This window comes from Ictidomys tridecemlineatus, chromosome 2 (assembly GCF_052094955.1).
Source record: "Ictidomys tridecemlineatus isolate mIctTri1 chromosome 2, mIctTri1.hap1, whole genome shotgun sequence".
In the NCBI taxonomy this organism is placed as follows: domain Eukaryota; kingdom Metazoa; phylum Chordata; class Mammalia; order Rodentia; family Sciuridae; genus Ictidomys; species Ictidomys tridecemlineatus.
In genome coordinates, this window is record NC_135478.1 from 211,884,334 (window position 1) to 211,904,716 (window position 20,383).

The 20,383-nt window shown below is 38.1% G+C and overlaps 2 protein-coding genes across 11 annotated transcripts in view; both read left to right on the forward strand.

The window, feature by feature from the left end:
* Cald1 (caldesmon 1) overlaps positions 1–4,555 on the forward strand; it is a 203,886-nt gene extending 199,331 nt beyond the window's left edge. For 6 of the 10 annotated variants that reach the window (XR_013435419.1, XR_002484622.3, XR_002484624.3 and 3 more), the window contains one exon: positions 2,253–4,555. Coding sequence is in view for 5 of the 10 variants with exons in the window: in XM_013361079.4 (XP_013216533.2) it covers positions 2,253–2,258 (6 nt within the window). In the remaining 5 variants the exon portion in view is untranslated. Of the gene's footprint in view, positions 1–2,249 lie in introns of all 10 variants that reach the window. The other 4 variants (XM_040291403.2, XM_040291402.2, XM_040291404.2 and 1 more) reach the window with 1 other exon arrangement.
* Positions 4,556–11,430: 6,875 nt separating this feature from the next.
* The window catches only part of Agbl3 (AGBL carboxypeptidase 3), a 72,502-nt gene continuing 63,549 nt past the window's right edge, over positions 11,431–20,383 (forward strand). The window contains exons 1-3 of the mRNA XM_078027880.1: positions 11,431–13,247; positions 14,099–14,159; positions 15,272–15,457. Coding sequence (XP_077884006.1) covers positions 13,185–13,247; positions 14,099–14,159; positions 15,272–15,457 — 310 coding nt within the window. The 5' untranslated portion in view covers positions 11,431–13,184. The remainder of the gene's footprint in view (positions 13,248–14,098; positions 14,160–15,271; positions 15,458–20,383) is intronic.

Below are 20,383 nucleotides of genomic sequence, written 5' to 3' on the forward strand. Positions count from 1 at the left end.
TCCTTTAATAGAGGAAAAATTAAAGAGAGACCAACCAGGAGTAAGATTAGACTGCTTCTTAGTGGACGTAGAACTCTAGGGACAGAAGCACTTTTTAAGCAAACTCAGGCCAAAGAACACATCAAAGGCAACTAGAGAACCACTGGGATTCACTGAAATGAGAGAATTACTTTCCCTTTCCTATCTTCCGCACCCTCTTAAGTCTGGTGCAGCTGCCTGGGTATGTTACTTTACCTTCTCTATTGGTTATATGTTGCTCCTTGATTCCCATAAGTCCCACTAGCCCAGCCTCTCTACTTAAAATGATTTAAATAAGTTCAGATTTCCAAATGATTGCCAAATATATAAAAAGCACCTGGGAGGAATGATCACCACTACACACCACTGTGAGGGAGCATCCACCCTACGCCAGGTGCTGTTATTATCCCATTTGATCCTCCAGCCATGAGGCACTGAGAAGTTAAGTAACTTTCCTAAAGGCACACAGGAAATAAGCAGCAAAACCTGGATCGCTAGTGAAGCTGACCTGAGCCTGTATTCTTATTCAGCAGGAAATGTATAGTTTTAAATTTTCTTACATTAGTTTTTTTTTTATTAATTTTTTAAAAAATAAATGACAGCAGAATGCATTACAATGCTTATTACACATATACAGCACAAGTTTTCATATCTCTGGTTGTATATAAAGTATATTGACACCACTTTGTGTCTTCATACATGTACTTTGGATAATGATGTCTATCACATTCCACCATCCTTCTTAACCTCTGTCTGCTCCCTTCCCCTCCCACCCCTCTGCCCTATCTAGAGTTCATCTATTTTTCCCATGCTCCCTCTCCCTACCCCACTATGAGTCAGCCTCCTTATATCAGAGAAAACATTCGGCATTTGTTTTTTTGGAATTGGCTAACTTCACTAGCATTATCCAATGCCATCCATTTACCTGCAAATGCCATGATTTTATTGCTGAGTAAAATACCATAGTTTTATTGGTGGCAGGAGACAGGAAGAATTGTTTGTTTTTTTAAACAAAGGATGAACTTATTGGCCTAAGACTTCGTGATCCTTCTAGCATAGATAACTGACCTTTCAGAAGTGGCAGTCCAAGTGTTTATACATCCTCCTCTCTGAGCTGTCCATAGTCCGTCATCACAGGTACAGTGGAATCCCTCTGGACATACTTCTCTTAGCCAGAGCTCTAGGAAGTGGAATAAAGATGACCTAGAGTGTCAGGACTCAGAAAACACCACTCATATACAATCCAGCCTGAATGGCACTCCCTGGAACTGTGCCACATGGTGGAACCAGGCAGGAGGGTGACAGTTTTCACACACCACCCCCTCATCCCTGGTCTATGCTGCTGAACTCCTTCTATAGCAATAATATGAATAGGCCCACCAGACCCAGAGCTGAGATAAGGAACCAGTAGATTAGCTTGTTCTGCTCCAAAATGCCAAACCCATTACCTACCTGTCATGCCACCCTCCTTTGTCATGAAAATGCACAACACATCGAAAATGCAAATTCACCACACCTTAATATCTTTTAGGACCTCAGTAAGTATTTTTAGTGGCTAGATAAGAGGGAAGGGGAATAGAATAGGAATAGAACTGTGGGTCAAGCACAAGGTCTGGGTATAAGAATAACAGGGAGAATATAGAGATTGCTAGTGGGGGGAAATGGGAGAAAACCAAAGATGAGTGTACCCTCCTTCTTCGTTGTATGTTGCTGGGGCCTGACTGACTGCCCGGTCATGTGTGTCTATCCTGGATGTAAACCTCCCTTCTCCTCCCACCCCTCTGCACCCCTAGAATTTCCTGGCCTTTCAGTGAAGCTTAAAACAACCTCCTGGACTCTGAATGACACAAGCAAAGCCAAAGTTCAAGATAGGAAAAAGGAACATACAGGAGAAAGCTAGGAAGAGTGAAAAAAAATCAACAGAAGAAAAGGGTAGCCTAAAAGACATATTTGAATAGAATGTAAATAGTAATTCTCCCTTTCATAATTTTTTGTTTAGACTTTTAGTTGTAAATGGGACACAATACCTTTATTTTATTAATTTATTTTTATGTGATGCTGAGAATTGAACCCAGTGCCTCACACATGTTAGGGAAGCACTCTACCACTGAGCCACATCCCCAGCCCCCATTTATAAATATTTATTCCTGCCACACTATGTTTTTTTTCTTCTGCCATAGCCATCTGGGTGAAATACTCTGGGCTGTTGATTTAAAGTTCTCTTCTCTTAGCAGGTTTGAGACAGTTCGAGAAAGAACCCAAGAGCTCAAGACGCCGGACCACCTCAGTTGTAGAGGGCTACTTGCTCTGTTTTATATTTATGTCAATTTACAAAATTGGGTTCATTTTCTTTTGTTTTTCAATATCCCAGTAAACCAATGTATATGATCACTATATTTAATAATCACATCTAGAGATGTTCATGGTAAAAGTACCGCCTTTGCACAGGAGCCTGTTTCTAAAGAAACCCATGCTGTGAAATAGACTTTCCTACTGCTCGTGTCTGAACAGCGATACCAACCACATTGGAGTCACCAACAGGAGGTTAAGGTTGCCTGAGGAATGTGTGCAGTATCTAGGAAAAGGAACCATATTTGTCGTTGTTGTTAATACAGAGGTCATGTTGTTTCTGCACTTTAGAATAAAGCATGGAAGAAATTATCTACATAGGCCATGGTAACTGTTTCTGAAAGTAACCCGTTTTGGATTTAAAATTCTGCAATAATGATGTCTTTTTTAAAAAAGAAGATGTACTGTTAAGGTATTACTTTTTTTCGTGCTGATTCATATCTAAATTGGATTATTATTTTAGCTGACAGTGGTACTGATTTTTTTTAGGTTGGTTGCTTTTGTGGATTTCTTTGATAGTGTAGTAGCCTGACCCACATTTTAGATTACCTGATTATGTATGTATGTATGTATATGCATACACGTATACAAACACACTAACAGTAGAGTGCTTTTCATGTGCTAGACTATTATTTTTAGTAGTATGTCTTTGTAACTAGCCAATATCACAGCTCTTTAAAAATTAAAAAAACACAATATTATATTAATATTTCATATTTGCCAACAGAAACATGGCAGGTAGGTATGGAAATGTTTTCAATGCCCGATGACTTATAAAAAAGAAAGTATTGAAAAGAAAGATTAGAAGTGTCAAAAGGAGTTGAAATTTTCTATAATACATAGTATTTAGTCTATAATTCAAGACAATTTTTGAAGCCCAGTGTGAATTTTACAAAATCTACTGTCTGAATCAAATTCAGCCTGTAATATTAAAGTTCATGGTAAGTTGGCCAACATGATAGCTAAGGTCTCTTCCTTGGCTAAGATTTAAAGACAAGAATTTCAATGACAATACTGCACAGATTGGAATTCCAGACAGAGATATAAACAAAGACCAACTTTGGCTCATGTCTGGAAGGGAAGCAGAGAAATAAAGTGAGTAAAATCTAGCATTTAGGAGTGACACCTTCATATACTAGTACCTCCACCTTCATATACTTTGAACTATTTTTCAAGTTAAACTTTTCTACTTTGTTGGTCATTGGTACTTGTCATAAGTTGATAATGTTCTAAAATTTCAAAAATATATGTGAATTTTACTAGTATGATTTTTTTCCCCTGAGTCCTTATTGACTTACCATTTTTACACACACAATACAGATATCTGATCTTATTTTAGCATGTAAGTCTTTACTCTTCATAATAGATGATGGAAGATACACCAGTATCTTGGCAAAATGTCCTAGTATAGACATATACATACAGCTTCACCAGGTTAATTTCATACCTCAGTTGACTTAGCCAAAATTGTCTTAGGCTCCATTCCTGCCATACTGAGAGAGCATCCCAAATAACTATGTTATAAGCCACTTCTCCAGAAAGGCTAGCCAGGGAGGGCTGGCTTGTGGAGTAAGCACTGCCTTCCAAAGCCTGTCTTCCTCCTAAATCAGGAAAGGTTAGTTGGATTCCCTAGTTTTTAGCAAACCTGGACCAAAGGAAGGAAAGCCACCAATATTGCACAAGCCATCCACCCATGACAGAGTAGACACAAGTCTACGATAAAATGAACTAGAATTCCCGTGAGACTCCCCTGTAGAGGATTCCCATCATTGGAGTGAAATGGTTCAACATCTAAATTAAGGCCAGTGGTGAGGGAACATTGTTTTGCTGAACTTTTGAACAAGAGCTTCTCCTGATCACTATTCTATGTATTTTCTAGAAAATCTAAAGTTGAGAAAAGAATGTACTGATCCTGACTTTTATTCCAATGTTTGGAAGGAATAAGTTTTAAGGTAGAATTTTTGTTCAGTTTAAATTTAATCTTTGGTAAAACAAAATTTCTCGTTGACTTGTTTAATTACAGTTCTCTGTTATCTTTAAGAGATAAAACTGCAAGCTGACTAGCATGTTCTGTGAATCTGCCATTCTTTAAAATGTTATAAACACTTGATATTTTTCACTGATAATTGATCGCTGCAATAAAAATATATTGTGAAAATGCATCCACAATAAATGGAATTCCTCCAAATGTTTTTGCCTCACATAATTCTATATATTATTTTGATTGCAAGAGGTGTGCCTGTTAAAATAAAGATGATGGCGTGGCAAATCCTGTCTTTCACCTTGATTGTTGGTTTCAGTCTTTTAAGAAAAAAAAAAGCATTTTCATATTTTTTAATGCTGTGTGTGTGTGTGTGAGTGTGTGTGTGGTGCTGGGGATTGAACCCAGGGCCTTGCATATGTGAGGCAAGTATTCTACCAACTAAGGTATATCTCCAGCCCCTTAAATGCTTTTTATTAGAGATAATTTTCTAATAAAATATTCAAAATCGTTCTAATGTGAACAACTGACCAAACATGTATGGAAAAGGTTGAAAGAGGGATTATTTATTTTTTCTTAAAAATAAATCTATCAGACTTCATCCTCCTCCTTATTTATTCCCAGTATAGTCACATACCACTCCTCCTTATTCTAAGAGGGGCATAGAAACACACCATTCATTTAATGAATACTTACCACTTGCAGGGTTATGGGAATTACATTGGAATCCAAATATACTTTTCCCTATCAATTTTGCCTAGTAATGTAGCAGTAATTGATCTGAAATCTGAGGTTCTCACAAAAGTTCTAAATTGTGGGTCCAAAGCCTCTGAACAGTTCTGTAAATTCTATCAATAAGATTGGCAAATTAAGTTACCATAAAAACATACACTAATATTGTTATTGCCATGTCCTAACAAGAAGGATAAGTCTGGATAAGATATTTGTCATCAAGATCAATTTACAAAATTAAGCAGTGAAAGAATCAATCTGTAGTACTAATACAAATTGATAAGATTAGGGGCAAATGAAAATTAACTTTATAATATACATATCCAGGATATGACCTGAAATACATATTACTGTAGTTCCTTGTTTGAAATGCAAACCAGTAGATATTGTAGGTTTTTCCTACTCTTGCTTGCACATGTGCTCCAACTAGAAGAAGAAGTAAGAAAAAAGATCTCATGATCCTAAGCATATGTTCTTCCATGGGAGTTAGAATACAAACTAACAAGGTCTGGATCCACGTATAATGTCTATTTGTGTCACATCTATTAATTATGTTGTCCAAACATTCTATGTCCTCTCTGCTTTTTCCTCTATTTTATTATTGAGAAAAGAATGTGAAAAATATCTCCCATTATGATTATGAATTTGTCTATTCCCCCATATAATCCTGTTAATTTTACTTTCTGTACTTTAAGCAAATTTAGGTACATTGAAATCTAGAATCATTATATCTTCCTAGTGGATTTAATATTTTATCATTATGAAGTGATCTCTTCGTAGCAAAGATGTTTGCCTTAAAGCTTATTTTTTATTCCGAATATTTGCTACTGTATCTTTTTTTCTAATAGCACTTCCATCATATAAATTCGTCCATTTCCTTTCAACTTTTGTATATCCTTTAGTTTTAGATGAGTGGCTAAAAATCATGTATTTGGGGTTTGGGTTTTAATTCAATATGATCATCTTTGAGTTTCTGCTAGAGTATTTCGTCCTTTCATCTTTAGTGTAATTACTGAAACTTTTTCATTTAAATAGCTTCCTAGCCATGTGCCACCTGTACTGTTACTTTTCTTTCTTATTTATGCCAGGGCTGCTCCTGCTTCAGAGCACCTGAGGATCTACAACAGGCAGCTTGAGAAGCTAAGCTTTCCTTTTGGCAATGGGATTTAGCTAAAGGGGAATAAAAAATATTCTAATTGCCAAAGATGAGGGCTTTCCAGATGATTGGGTCTCCAAAGAGCTGTTTCCTAAAAGTAAGAGTGAATTTCAAGTCATCTGGTCTTCACACAGATTTCCACCTGCCTTGATTCTGGAGAACAACTATATCATTATAGCAAGGAGATAAATGATAAAGATAAGAAAAGTTATAAAACATTGAGTAGCAATTCAAGAATTCTAAGAGATAAAATATCACAAAGCTGTAACACATGATTGTCAAAGAATATGTAGCAAATAATAATCAGCAGTCAAAGGGAGGACAGGAATACTTCAGTCTGAAGTAATTGAAGAAAAAATATTTCCTTACACATGCTCACAAAAACCCAGCGTACCCAGTGCCAGTACATATGAACAGGCTGCATAAGTGATAAGAGGATGGTTTCATGAGGAATTCAATTTATAAACTCTGATTAGATGTACTGTCAATTTTTGTAGTAAAATTCCTAGAGTTCTGAGAGGTTAATTTATTTTATGACATTTTGTGATCCCAGATTCATCGTTCTTTTATCAACTCATCCCTGTATCTCAGCTCCACAAATATTGACTTCTTGCTTCACTCTAGTGCAGTTTCAGTAGCAGAATTTTGCCAAGCCATGTTTTCAGTGATAATGGCTACCTTAAACTATGATTTCAAAAAGAATGCTTCATCAAGATAAGATTTTAGAAGATTCAACTGGTCATTTCTACCCAGATAGGAACCTTCACAGAATATTCTAGGATTTTGCAAAAGGACTACAATCATATAGAACACAAGATTAGTGTAATTGATTCAGCACTCTTCTATATAAAACCTGCCATCTTTTGTCTTGTGCCTGTCAACATTTGTAACATAGGTGCTTGGAGTTTCTGTCAAATGATGGAAATCAGTTGTTCTGAGTTCAGAAGGGCTTCTGCATCCTTGGTGAACATCAGCATCAATAATGGGCCTTTTTAGTTATGTAGGTTCCACTCCCAGCAGATTCTTAGTAGATTTAGAGTTGAATTGTCAACTCTTTGCTACCCAAAGAGAATTGCTACCCAAAGAAAAATAGTAGGTCTGGGTGAGGCCTGAGGTTTTGCATTTCTAATGGGTTTCCAGATGATGCTGCAGTGGTGGCTGCTGCTTTGGAGACCACATTTTAAGAAGCAAGTTCTGTCTCTCAGCCTGTACTCTTTCTAAGAATGTATGCTTAAAAGATTCCCACTGAAAACAACAGAATGAGAGCACTTAAAATGACTTAACACTTTATGTAGGCTAACAACATAATCCTCATAACAACACTATCATGTAGGTGTCATTATATCCTCATTTTACAAGGAAACCAAGGCACAGAGATGTTAAATAACCTGCCAAAAGTCACAAAACTAAATATTCTGGTTCCCCAGTAAACACTTTTAATTCTCTGTTTCAGTAGTTCTCAAAACTTAGGGTGCATCAAAATCACCTGGGGAACTTGTTAAAACATCCATTGTTCCACCCCAAAGTTTCTGATTCCATAGGTCTGGGAATGGGCTTTAGAATTTGCATCCTATCAAATTTTCACATGATGCTAACTAAGGCTGCTCATCTCAAGAGAACACACTTTGGAAACCACTACAGATGCCATGAGGAAATTGGTGGCTCTGACCACCCCTTTCACATGTTATGAATAAATATGTAAGTGCTTTGTATTTTACATGTTTTTCATTCATTTAATCTTCTCAACCCAACAAGTTGGGTACTACTCAATTCCCAATTATGTCCACTGTTGTGGTTTGGATATGAGGTGTCCCCAAAAAACTCACATGTGAGACAATGCAGGAAGTTTCAGAGGAGAAATGATTGGATGGTGAGAGTCTTAACCGGATCAGTGAATTAATCCCTGATAGGATTAACTGAGTGGTGACTAGAGGCAAGTGGGGTATGGCTGGAGGAAGTGGTTAATTGGGGGGCATGGCTATAGGGTGTATATTTTGCATCTGGAGCTGGAGTCTCTCTCTGCTTCTTGATCACCATGATGTGAGGTGCTTTTCTCGACCACCCTCTCCCACCATGATATTCAGCCTCACCTCGAGCCCCAAGGAACAGAGCCAGCCTTCTCTGGACTAAGACCTCTAAAACTGTGAGCCCTCCAATAAACTCTTCCTCCCCTACAGTTGTGCTGGTCAGATCCTTTAATCACAGCAGCGAAAAAGCTGTCTAAAACACCCCACTTAACCATAACTAAATGGAAGCACAAAGAACTTCAAAAACTTCCCTGTAGTCATACAACTGTTTAGTGGTAGAATATTTGACCCCCAGCTGTCAGCTACTGAGCTCCTGCTCTTAAGGACCCTGTCCCCCACCCCCCTTTATCTCCCCACCGTCTGCCACAAGGGATCATTGCCTAGGGGCGAGCCTTGAAGACAGTGTCAAGTCAGAGCCACTGCTTTCCTGGTGAAGCTAACAGATGGGACAGGATGTGAGTCCAACCATGCAGCCAGTAACTCGGCCAGTTAAGGATACCTCGCCCCTTGGGCTCTCTGGCCTATCCTTATCCTAACACAGCGAGGAGCTAGAAACTAGAAGGAAGACAGGATGGATGGAAACAGCAAAGCATCAACCTCCCTCCCATTTCCCGCATTGCCAGAGCAGGGACACACCTAGGCTGCTCTGAGAAGTTGGAAGAAGGGGAACTTTGAATTAAGTTTGAAATTGGAAGTTCAAAACGAACTAAATACTGAATCTAAATACCAAATACCAGAATAAAATTGTTTTAGGAGTTGAAAGAGGCTGAAACATTATTAAATTTGGCCAACATATCCTCGGTAGAAAAAATATCACCACTGCACAGTTCAGGGACAGTTACTGAGGAGGAAAGACCATGTTTGTTTTTTGTTTTTTGGTTTTTTTTTTTTTTTGCCATAAGATTTCACACTGAGCCTGAGAACCATTTTGAATTAATTTAGCCTGATGTTTGTTGAGCAGGTGGGGGGCATACCAAGTGCTAAGGGGAATTACTGCTTCTTTGCAGTCTCCAAATAAAATGAATTCTATTAATGATAGAGAGATTAGGAAAAGTGTCTTTATGGGAATTACTCTTAGTTGCTGGCCTGATTGGAACTTGGAGACAGTTGGAGAGGTTTGGCCTGATACTGTCATCCAACACCCAGATGGTCTGAGGAAGATCCAGAATGGTACCGGACTACTCCTGGGTCCCCAAGCCCTAGTATGACTTCATCAACCAAACTGTGGTAAGACCTCAAGGGCCCCATGACCACTAACTTCTATGATGTCATAAATAACTAATTGCCCTTTAGGACCTTATTCTAGTTGAAGTTTGTTCAATAAACTCAAATTGATATAATTACACAAAGTATATTCCCAACATAACTTCTATTTGACCATATTGCTAAGATGAACTTTCTCCTGATTCCCACACCAGTGATTAGGCCTTTGGGGTATGGTTTTGGTTGTTTGCTCCTTTGTTTTCTTATTCTACTTTTTTAAAAAATAATTGCCTTTTAGATTGCAGTCTTGTAGTAATCTCACCAAAAAAGCAGAAGAGGGAAAATTGCTGCAGAAGTAAATCTGCAGGCAGATGTAGCTATACAAGGAGTCTGACCAGTAACTTTCTCAGATCATAGGGAACTAGAAGGAAAACTCAGACTGATAGAAAGTCCTTGGTGGAAGTTGACTCTAGTCCACCTTAACTTATAAGGGGAAAAAAAAATCATTTCTTTAAAGTGATACCAACTCCAGCTAAGCTTTGGCTGAACTGTACTACCCTGTGTAATTCACAACACTTCTCTCCCAAGAATGCATCCCTGTGGAGAATGCTTTGTTCCCTGCAGTAGCCTTACATTGGGCACAGTCCCTGACATGCAGGGAACATCCAATAAAGATTTGTGGAATTCATGAAATATGAAGGTGTATGATTTTCAAAGTTTTATTGAATTCCTAAGCATTTTTATTATGCACTAAGATAATTTTCCTTTATAAGGATTACTTGACATATTTGGACCTATAAATACTTGAACTCAAAATAATGAAACTTGAATCCTAGCTTTGCCATTTATTTCTTGTATAACCTGATTAGATCTTTACTAGGAGCTTTATCTTGTGCATCCAACATCCTATACCTTGTAACCATAGTAAAATCCAACAGAAGAAACACTTAAAGGTAGTTTTAATTCGTTCTCTATTGCCACTAGCACAATACCAGACTGGGTACATTGAAAGCAAACAGGTTTATTTGGGGTCCTGGTTCTGTAGGCACAAGGTCAAAGGACCACATCTGGTGATGGTCTTCTTGCTGACAACATCCTGAGGGGATATGGGGCATCACATGTGTGTGTGTGTGTGTGTGTGTGTGTGCATGCACACACACACACACTTCTATACTGGTTCTCACCCCTCTCCTTACAAAGCCACTAGTGTTCAATCATGGGAATTCCACCCAGATAACTATCTAATCCTAATCACCTTCCAAAGGCCCCTCCTCTAAACACCATAGATTGTTTTTACCCTCTTAAAACTTCACAACAGAGATTAAATTACAATATATGGAGCTTTGCAGGACACATTCAGATTATATCCAAACCATAGCAAAGATTCTCTGTGCATGTCACCTTCAGTGATGTTTGCATGGCATAAAATTAGGTATGATGAAGACTTATTTTCAAAAGAGCTTATCTATTTTCTCAAGCCTGGGCCTAATGTGGAACGTTCAAATTTCTAAGTTGCTTATCTAAAAAAACCTTACCTTCAAAAACTTACAAAAGCCTATTTCCATGCTTAAACCATAGTGCTTTGCTTTTATTCTACTTTCTAACTGCTATAATCCATTATCTCCATTAAGACTTCAAATATCTGTAATTCTTTTATTTTTTAAGCTATCCTTGGAAAACTGTTCCAAATACATTTAAATTATCCATTGGAGCTAAAGATAAGGGAAAAATCAAAATGATATGTACACAAATAATATTAAGCGTGTTATGGAAAGGTCATATGTAATTAGTTGAGATAATACACATAGAGTGATTTGCCATGCCCCAGAAGACAGTAAATTTGTTAGCTAATGATTATTATATTTAAAGAATATCGAAGCTAATAAGAATTTTGAGAGTTCATCCTAATATGTTCATGACTCCTCCAAATCAACACTTATGGAGAAAATTTTCATTTTTCAGAATAAAATTGTGCAGAATGGAACTCACCGTGCATACAAAGACCAACATTCGATTTACTCTTCTAACAACTCCAAGTAGTAGTTGCAATTACTGCATCCATTTAAAGGATGAGAAAGTTTAGTCCAGAAAAATCAACTTGTCCACCATCATGCTGTTAAGATCAGATGAGCTCCAAAATACAAATCTTAACAAGTATGCTTTACCGCCTTCTCTGAGTAAAGGCCTGACAACCAGTTGCATGCAGAACAGGAGAGACTAACTGCCTTCCTAAATCCTCCCATAGATCCCAACGTCCTAACCTACCCCCAACTTCTCTGGCCGCCCAGCAACTTTATCCTGAGGCCCCATCAAACCCCGCGGCTCCATCTCTCCGCTGAAGCCTGGGCTCAGCTCACCGCTGCTGCGCTGGTTGCTAAGTGATTCCGCAGGATGCACGTGGTCTCGCGAGAGCGGGCCGTTGCCTAGGTAACGATTGGCCCGGGAGTGGTTGAGGCTGCTAAAAGACAGTGGAGCTCCTGCTACCCCCAGACCCGGGTGCTTCAAGGAGTTCTCGAAATAGTCTCCCAGCACCAGGGGGACGAAAGACCTGGGAGTGAGGAGGGGCCGCCTGAGGCGGGACGCAGTGCAGAGAAGGAAGGAAAGTTGGAGGCGGTCGCCCCTGCGGAAGCACGGGCGGAAAATGAGCTCCCCCGCACGGTGCAGAGTCCTGCAGGAGTGAGCTGGGGAGACTGCCACCCTGTATTGTGGCGGACTCCGGCCTGCAGGCTTCTGCTGCACCCGTGGGAGCGCCCCTTACACCTCGGCTGGGGCTTTGCTGACGCCAAGGTTTTACTCCACGGCGAGTCAGCACGTGGTGAGCCTCCTATGCACGTGTGAGGAGACGGAATCGAGAGTTGGCCTGTCCAGTTTTGTAAATTGGCCATCTCGATACTAGAGGAGTCGCCTATGCGCAGTTTTCTCAATTGCATTTGTGGTTCTTTGAGATGGACCTTGGACCTTATTCTGGGCAGCCCACGTTCCAGAGCACGCTGTTTGTAGAGAGGAGCAAAAGCCAATAGATTTGAAATTGGTAAATTCCTCTCCCAATCTATAGAATCTTGGCAAGGAATTTCGATTATTTCATTGTCTTAATGATAACTACGTGGGAGAATACTTGGACAGGCACATAATGGTCGTCATCAATACAACCTTCTGGTAGCTATTGAGGTTTCAGTAATAATATAATTGACTATTAGAACAGTGACGGTATCTACAGAATAGTATTAAATTATAAAAAAGAAAAGAATTGTCATTTGAACTTGAATTTTCACTTGAACTGAAAATTAAGGAGGAAAAAAACCTTTTAAAACCGTATTGCTACATATCACTGCCTGAAGAAGCAACTGTAATTTTTATTTATTTTAATGCCTCCATGATCATTCTGAACCTGTTTTCACTATGTAACATTTAATTGTAAATATAGAATGTTAATGAATTTCCTGTGTATTCTGGATTTTTTAAATTAAATTTTTAACCTGATTTGTCTTTTATTGTGATTTTTGTGTTTCTCATAGTAGTAGAAAGTTTCTTCAAATCTTTGAAGTTAAAGGCTTAATTAGCATCTTGTCACTGTTAACTAAATACAATTGAATGCATTTTTAGTACTCATTTAATGTAAAAAAAACCCTTCAGCTTAAAAAAATCTGTCAAATAAGTTTCTTAGAAATTGTTTTACAGCCTATCCACATAATAAATTTCAAGCCTAACACTGGAAAAGATGTCAGAAGATTCAGAAAAGGAGGACTATTCAGACAGAACAGTCAGTGATGAAGATGAATTAGTATGTTTTTCTCAAATTTTATTTTACTTGATTTGAATAAAATGTTACAAAATATATATTCCCAATTAAAATATTACAAAATCAATTGTATGTTTAAATCATTGTCATGGAAGATGGGACATAATTCAATAGAAAAACTAAGCTATTACTCTTTGCAGTATGCCCTATTTAGAAAGCAAAACTATATGTCTTCTTAAGAAAATAATTGTGATTATTATCCTGGGTTTTGTTATCTATTAAATCATTGGGTTTTATTTTTGTAATTCTTTTCCACTTATTTTCTTTTGTGTACTAATTCTGTAGTGTTACATCATAGAACATGGTGCTAGAACCCGGATAGGTTTAATGTGTCTATGATATCACAAAAGAAAGAATATGGAAGAAGGAAATGGGAGAGAAATGTAGTGTTTAAAAATATTTTGTCTGATCCTTGTACACATTTCTGAGATGTTCCTTTTAAATTTTATTATAGTAAAAAATTATGTAAAAGTTAGCTCCCCCAAATAAAGTATAACCTCTTAGTCTATGGTTTTCTGTTTCTTTATGTTGTTGTTAATCTTAATTTAAATTGTGTTCCCAAGTTTACCAAGTACCTTTGAACTTCAGCCTTTATTCTTTCCCTGTGGTCATTGTTGCCATTCCCAAGGGAAGAGGAGGAATAAAGATGCAAACTTTATATTTCCAGGGTATTTGAGATACTGCTTTGAGACCAGTAACCCATAATAAATCTTTAATTTCCTTATTATTAAACATTAAAGGCATGTACTCAATCCCAGGGACTAAGATAGATGTAAAAAAAAATTCTGCATTTAGAAATTGTTTTTTTTAATTTAAAAATTCTCTTGTTTTAGGATGAAGAAACATTTATGAAATTTGTAAGTGAAGATATTCGTCAGTGTACACTATTAACAGGTTTGAACTTATCCATATATTTTTCCTCCCTTTTATCATAAGACATTGAGTACATAAAAAGTGAAGAAACTAAGAAAGTCAGATTGGGTAAAATAAAGAATTTTTATTCTGGTGAGTAGGAGACAGAAATGAGAACTGTTGTATACACTTTTATAAGCTTCTTTTGGAGATTAAGCTTTTTGGGATCATTTTAGGTAAACCTGGTTTATATTAGAAAATAGTAAAAGAAATGAAATGAAAGCCATGATTCATTTATAAAGTTTTTGCCGTTTTGTTCCAATTTGGGTGAAACCTATTGTTAAAAGATAAAATTTGCCACATTAAATTTTTAAAAAGAGTTCATTTGAACAAACAGCAATTCACAAAAAAATCAGGCAGCTGAACACTGCAAGTGGTTTGGGGCTCCACCTAAGGGGTGTGAGGGGAAGGCTTTCACAGGGTGAATGCAGAAGCAAGGCAAAGAAAACACTTGATTGGTTAGAGTGGAGAGGGAGCCTTATTTGGGTCATTTCACTGGCAAGTTCCTAGTTAGAGACTAGTTGTCAGTTTCTGAAGTTATCATTAAGGAAGGAAATGGCTTAAGGGGAGCTTCTCAGTAAATCGATGCCACACAGTTAGACAGGGCCACTGCACTGCCTGCTAGGAGTGGCCCCACTGTGTTCAGGGGGCTTGCCACATGGGGACCCTAGAATGAAAACTGGGGTGGGGGGGGATTGTGACAGAGATCACTAGCAACCTTTGAGAACATAATTGCAGGAAGCGGTGAGGAATTATAGTCCCAGAGTGTATTTAACCCATGGACAAAGTGTGATGAAGTGGTTGATGAAGTGCTAAGAGAGCTGCAAGAACCAGATGTATGGAGAGTAGTGGCGAGAATAAATTGATAGCATACAAATTGACAATATTTTTTTTTTGGCCTCTGTGAAGATCAGTTGTCACAAAATTTCATTAGTGCTTTTATTTAGAAATGTCATAATTGTTAGTACTAATGATATCCACAAATATCCATAAATTGAATAGTGTTGGAAATTAAAAAGGAACTATGTAAAACATCGTAAGAATTGGTGTTTTCCTTCTTGTCACTCCTGGTTGTGTTTGAATCTTTTTCTCAGCCAATTCTTTTGGTGACCCATTCTTCCCTCGGACCACACAAATACTCTTGGAATATCAGCTGGGGAGATGGGTGCCACGCCTTCGTGAACCACGGGATTTATATGGTGTCTCTTCTTCTGGGCCCCTAAGCCCAACACGGTGGCCTTACCACTGTGAGGTCATTGATGAAAAAGTCCAGCATATTGGTATGTTTTTAGCAGCTTGGGGGATTCAGACATTAGCAAGCTTACTTCATCAGCCTTGATTAAAATCATTAAAATGTGACAGTGTTGGAACAGTGCATTCCAACAGAAATGTAATATGAGCCCTAGATGTAATTTTAAACTTTCTAGTTGCTATGTTTATACGGGTAAAAAAGTAAAATTAATTTTTAAAATACATTATACTTAGCCTAAATATATCCAAAATATTTCACTTTCCTTCTTTTTATACAAAGACTTCCAAATCTGGTATGCATTTATACTTACAGACATCTCAGTTGGGTTTAGTCACATTTCAAGTGTTTCACGCCACATGTGCTTAAATAGAGGGGCTTAAAATATGTGCCACAGCTTTAGTCATTCTAAACAATTCCAAACAGCATGACTGTCTCATCACAGCCAGCTCCCAGGGAGTCCACCAGAATGGCTGTGAGCTACAGGGAGTCCACCAGAATGGCTGTGAGCTACAGTCCCGCTCCTTTTTGTTCCCTTTCTCTTTCCCCCTCTGGATGTCCTTTCTTCTTAGTTTATCTTCTTTTGCCTCTTCCTGTCCTTTTACCTTTCCCCATTTCTGTTCCTCTTTCATTTTCTATTTTATTGTTCCCCTTTGTCTCTTTTTCTTTCCTTTCCTACTTTCTTCTCTCCTTTAGTGGATGTTTATGGAACTGAAGAGTACATACTTCAGGGTGAATTTGTGTTCCTGTAGTATGTGTTCCCAAATTGATTTTTCACTCTTAGAAAGAGCCAGAACCTTATTTCCCATAAACACAGAGAGATGTGAAAAACATCTTGGAAAGGGACAGATCCTTTGTCCCCAATCCACAGAGGTGTGATTGGAACATTCCCATTGTTCTGTGCCTTCCCACTGCCGTTGTGTTTCTCCTTTCATTGTTTATTGCATGCTCATAAGGACATTCATTGGTGTATAAAATTTAAACCTGCTTTTGGTACCTACTTAAATTTTTTTAGGAGTCCTTAAAAACTAGTTTTCCCCTTTTATTTTCTGGTTGGTAGGTAGGTGGGTAGGTAGGTAGGTAGGTGGATGGATGGATGGATGGGTAAATAGATGGATAGATGGAAAAAAGGACAAAGAAGGAAAAAGAACAATGATTTTTGTTCAGAGAGGACAAAGTTAATTTCCAAGAATTCCAAAAGTTAAAAATATATTAAAGAATTTGTGCTTATTAGTACTTACATGCATCACTTATTTGCAATGATCTTGTAGCTAGCTGTAGGTGGGTATATATTTCTCTTCTGGAGTGTGAACATTGCTCTCTTTTTCTCCTTTCAGCCCCATTATTCCCACCCCTCCTCCAATAGCCCCTTCTTTTTGGTCCCGAACCAGGGAGATAAATTTTTAAAAACCCAGCAGAGAAAATGCTGCTGTGCCACTTTGGACCTTCCCACAAGCCCTTCTTTTTATACCTCACTTTTATTTCACAGCCTCCACATTACATATCTGTGGCAGTAGAAATGAAAAAGGATCAGGAAAAGAAAATCCCTCCTGCTTCTAGTGTGACTTCTGTCTAATTTCTCTTCTGTAGCTGTGACCAGAAAACAAAAGCAGAAGAGACCCAACAGGAAAAGAGAAGCAAGACTCCATCATGCCATGTTCCAAGCATCCCCAGCCCCTGTGCCCATTCCACTCAGTTGTTTTCTCCCCATCTAACTACGAGCTCCACTTTGGCATCCTCAGCACACCCGCCTGTCCCTTACATTTCCTGGCCCTCATTTTCAGCCTTCATTTTGCCCACAGTTAGGAGAGTCACTATCTGTGGTTCAGGACGTAGAAAGTGTCTACTCTCCTGGTACGGAAGAGATTGCCACTCCTTCAAATTAGAGCAGTCTAATTTCTGGCCTCTTCTATTAATCCCAAATACATTTCCTTACCAAAATACTATTTTAAGAGTGATGGATTCTATGGTGCTGTATTTTGGATATCTTAGACTCTGGGCTCTAGGAGCCCAGTCTTCACCCTGTGTGAAGGTGTAGTACTACACAGGCAGGTGCTGATACAGCCTCTCACCCCATCAGTTTCCCAAGATCCTCAGAGGCAGGTGTGAGGTCACAGATACTGGTAACACTGTCTGTGTAAGACAGAGTCAAGCTGGATGAAAGCTTCACTTGGAGCTGTGCCACTGCTCTTGGTTTTGTTTGTGTTTTTTAATAGACAACATTTTTTCCAAATATTTTTGTGGGTACATTACAGTCATACCTAATGGTGGGATTCATTGTTCCCATCAGTACATGCACACAATATAACAATGTAATTTGGCCAGTGTCATCCCCAGCACTTCCCTACTCCTCCCCCTCCTCCCCCACCCTGGTCCCTTTCTTTCCTCCGTTCTCTGATCTCCCTTGGCTTTTCATGAGATCCCTCCCACCTTGAGTTTTTCCTCTCTATCTTCCACATATGAGAGAAAACACAACCCTTGACCTTCCGGGTTTGTGTGACGCTGCTCTTCCCTCACAGTGTGTGTCCTGAAATATTTGCAAGATCCACTGGTTCTCAAGCCAGCTGCCACAGCCACGGCATCCTCATCTAGGAAGGATCAGAATTTGCTCCTGGGTGTCCCTCACAGCTTTCTCCACTTGACTTGCTACCATTTCAGAAAGCATATTCCCCACAGTCCTGCCTATTACTTTGGACCTTGCTATTTTCATTTCACTTCTGTGAAGATTTCACAAATTTGGATATTTGAAAGGACAACAGAGGACTCTACATAGAGTTCCACTCAAATATACCTTTTATTTAAAGGTAGAGGATGTGGTGCAGCAAGATAAGAGGCTTCTGGCAATTGTTGGGGTCCAAAGGTTAGCCTGACGCATGCTCCATTACACCCCGCCCCCCCCCATACACACTGACTTGTAGACTGAAATAGCAGCATCTTTGTGATAAGATCTCAAAGCAAAAGTTCCCAGCTGGATTTTTGTGCCTCTGTAATCATGTCATCAAGCCAAGCTGTCTAACTAGTTCTGCCAAATAAAAACCATCAGTAAGCAAACTTGCTGTGTAGGATTACCAGAGGAGTTGCAACTTGAAACAGCTTGTCATGTCCTTATCTTGGCCAAAAAAAGATAAAGCTAGACATCCAGACTTCCCCAGGGATAAAAATGGATCTTTCCCAGCCCAGCTACAAATTAATATCCTACACAGTCACCCTCCTTGACAGTCTTTTCCTATCAGTTAATATATACTAGTCTCTCTTTTATAATTGGCAAGTTAGATTTCATTAAATTCATCTAATCATAATTTCTTTAACTGGTACCTTATTAATGAATTTTAGATGTTTTCAGTCTTTGCCAATTAAACCACAGGAACATCATTTTATGTGTGTCCTAATGCAGACATATAAAAATGCATTTTGTGAGTGAATTTCTGATCAAAGGATACTGTCTCAAAGTATGTCCCCTGTTGTCTTCCAGTATTTTCATATTTCTTTTGAGCTGATTTCTATATGTGCTAAGAGACAAGGATCTAGTCTCATTCTTGGCCATACATATGTTGTTTCCCAAGCACCTTTTATTGAAGAAATTTTTCTTTCTCCAGTGTATGTTCTCAGTACCTTTAACAACATTCAGTTGACAATAAATAGGTAGGTTAATTTCTGGATTTTCGAATCTCTTCCATTGGTCTCTGTTTTTATTCATGTTATAGGATTTTGATTATTGTCACTTTGTAGCATGTTTTGAAGTATTGTGATGTCTCCAGCTTTCTTCTTTTCACTAAGGATTGCTTCAGCTTTTGGGGTTCTTTTGTGGTTCTACATGAATTTTGTGATTTTTTTTTCTAGTTCTCTAAAGAATGACATTGGTATTTTGATGGAGATTGCATTGAATCTGTAGATCACTTTGGGAAACAGGGACATTTTAACAATATTCTTACCAATGAGTATGGGTGGTCTTTATTTTATATGTCCTCTCTAATTTCTTATATCAATGTTTTATAATTTTGTAGAAATCTTTTACTTTCTTAAACTTATTTCTAGATAATTAAATTTTTTTTGCAAAATAACTTTTGAATGGGATGCTTTCTTGATTTTTAAAAACACTATTTTTTTCTATTTTGATTTTGTTTCCTGCAGCATTACTAAATTTGTTTATCGGTTCCAACAGTTTTTTGGTGGTCCTTAGGGTTTTCTATACATAAGATCATGTCATTGGCAAACAGAGATCATTTAACTTCCTCCTTTCCATTTTAGATGCCCCTTTCTTCCTACCTGCCTTCCTTTCTTTCTCTTTTTCCTCTTCCCTAACTAAGACGTCCAGCATAGTGTTAATAGGAGTACAAACATTGGCATACTTGCTTTGTTCCAAATTTTAGCATCGAGGCTTTCAGCTTTCCCCTATTTAGCATAATGTTGCCTGTGAATTTGTCGTGTGTCCTCTGTCCTGTTGAAGTATGTTCCTTCTGTGCCTATTGTTAAGAGTTTTTATCATGGAGGGATATTGAAGTTTATCAAACGGATTTTCTATGTCTATCACATGGTCTTTGTCCTTCAGACTTACTGATGAGCTGAATTATGTTTATTGATTTGCATATATCGAACCACTCTTATATCTCTGGAATAAATCTCATTTGAACATGTACTGGATTCATTTTCTCTAATATTTTGTTGAGGCTTTCTGCATCTGTGCTCATCAGGGGTATATTGGTCTCTAGTTTTTGCTGTTACCATGTTTTTGACTGATTTTAGTGTCAGGATAGTGCTGGCCTTATAGAAGGAGTTTGTTGAGGTTTCCTCCTTTTTGGTTTTTTTGAAATAGGTTGAGAAGAATTGGTATTAGTTCTTCTTTAAATGTTTTCTAGAATTTGACAGTAAAGCCATGAGGGTCCTGACTTTTCTTCTTGGGAGACTTTTTTTTTTTCTTTCCACTGACTTATTCTCATAGCTCATTATTGGTCAATTC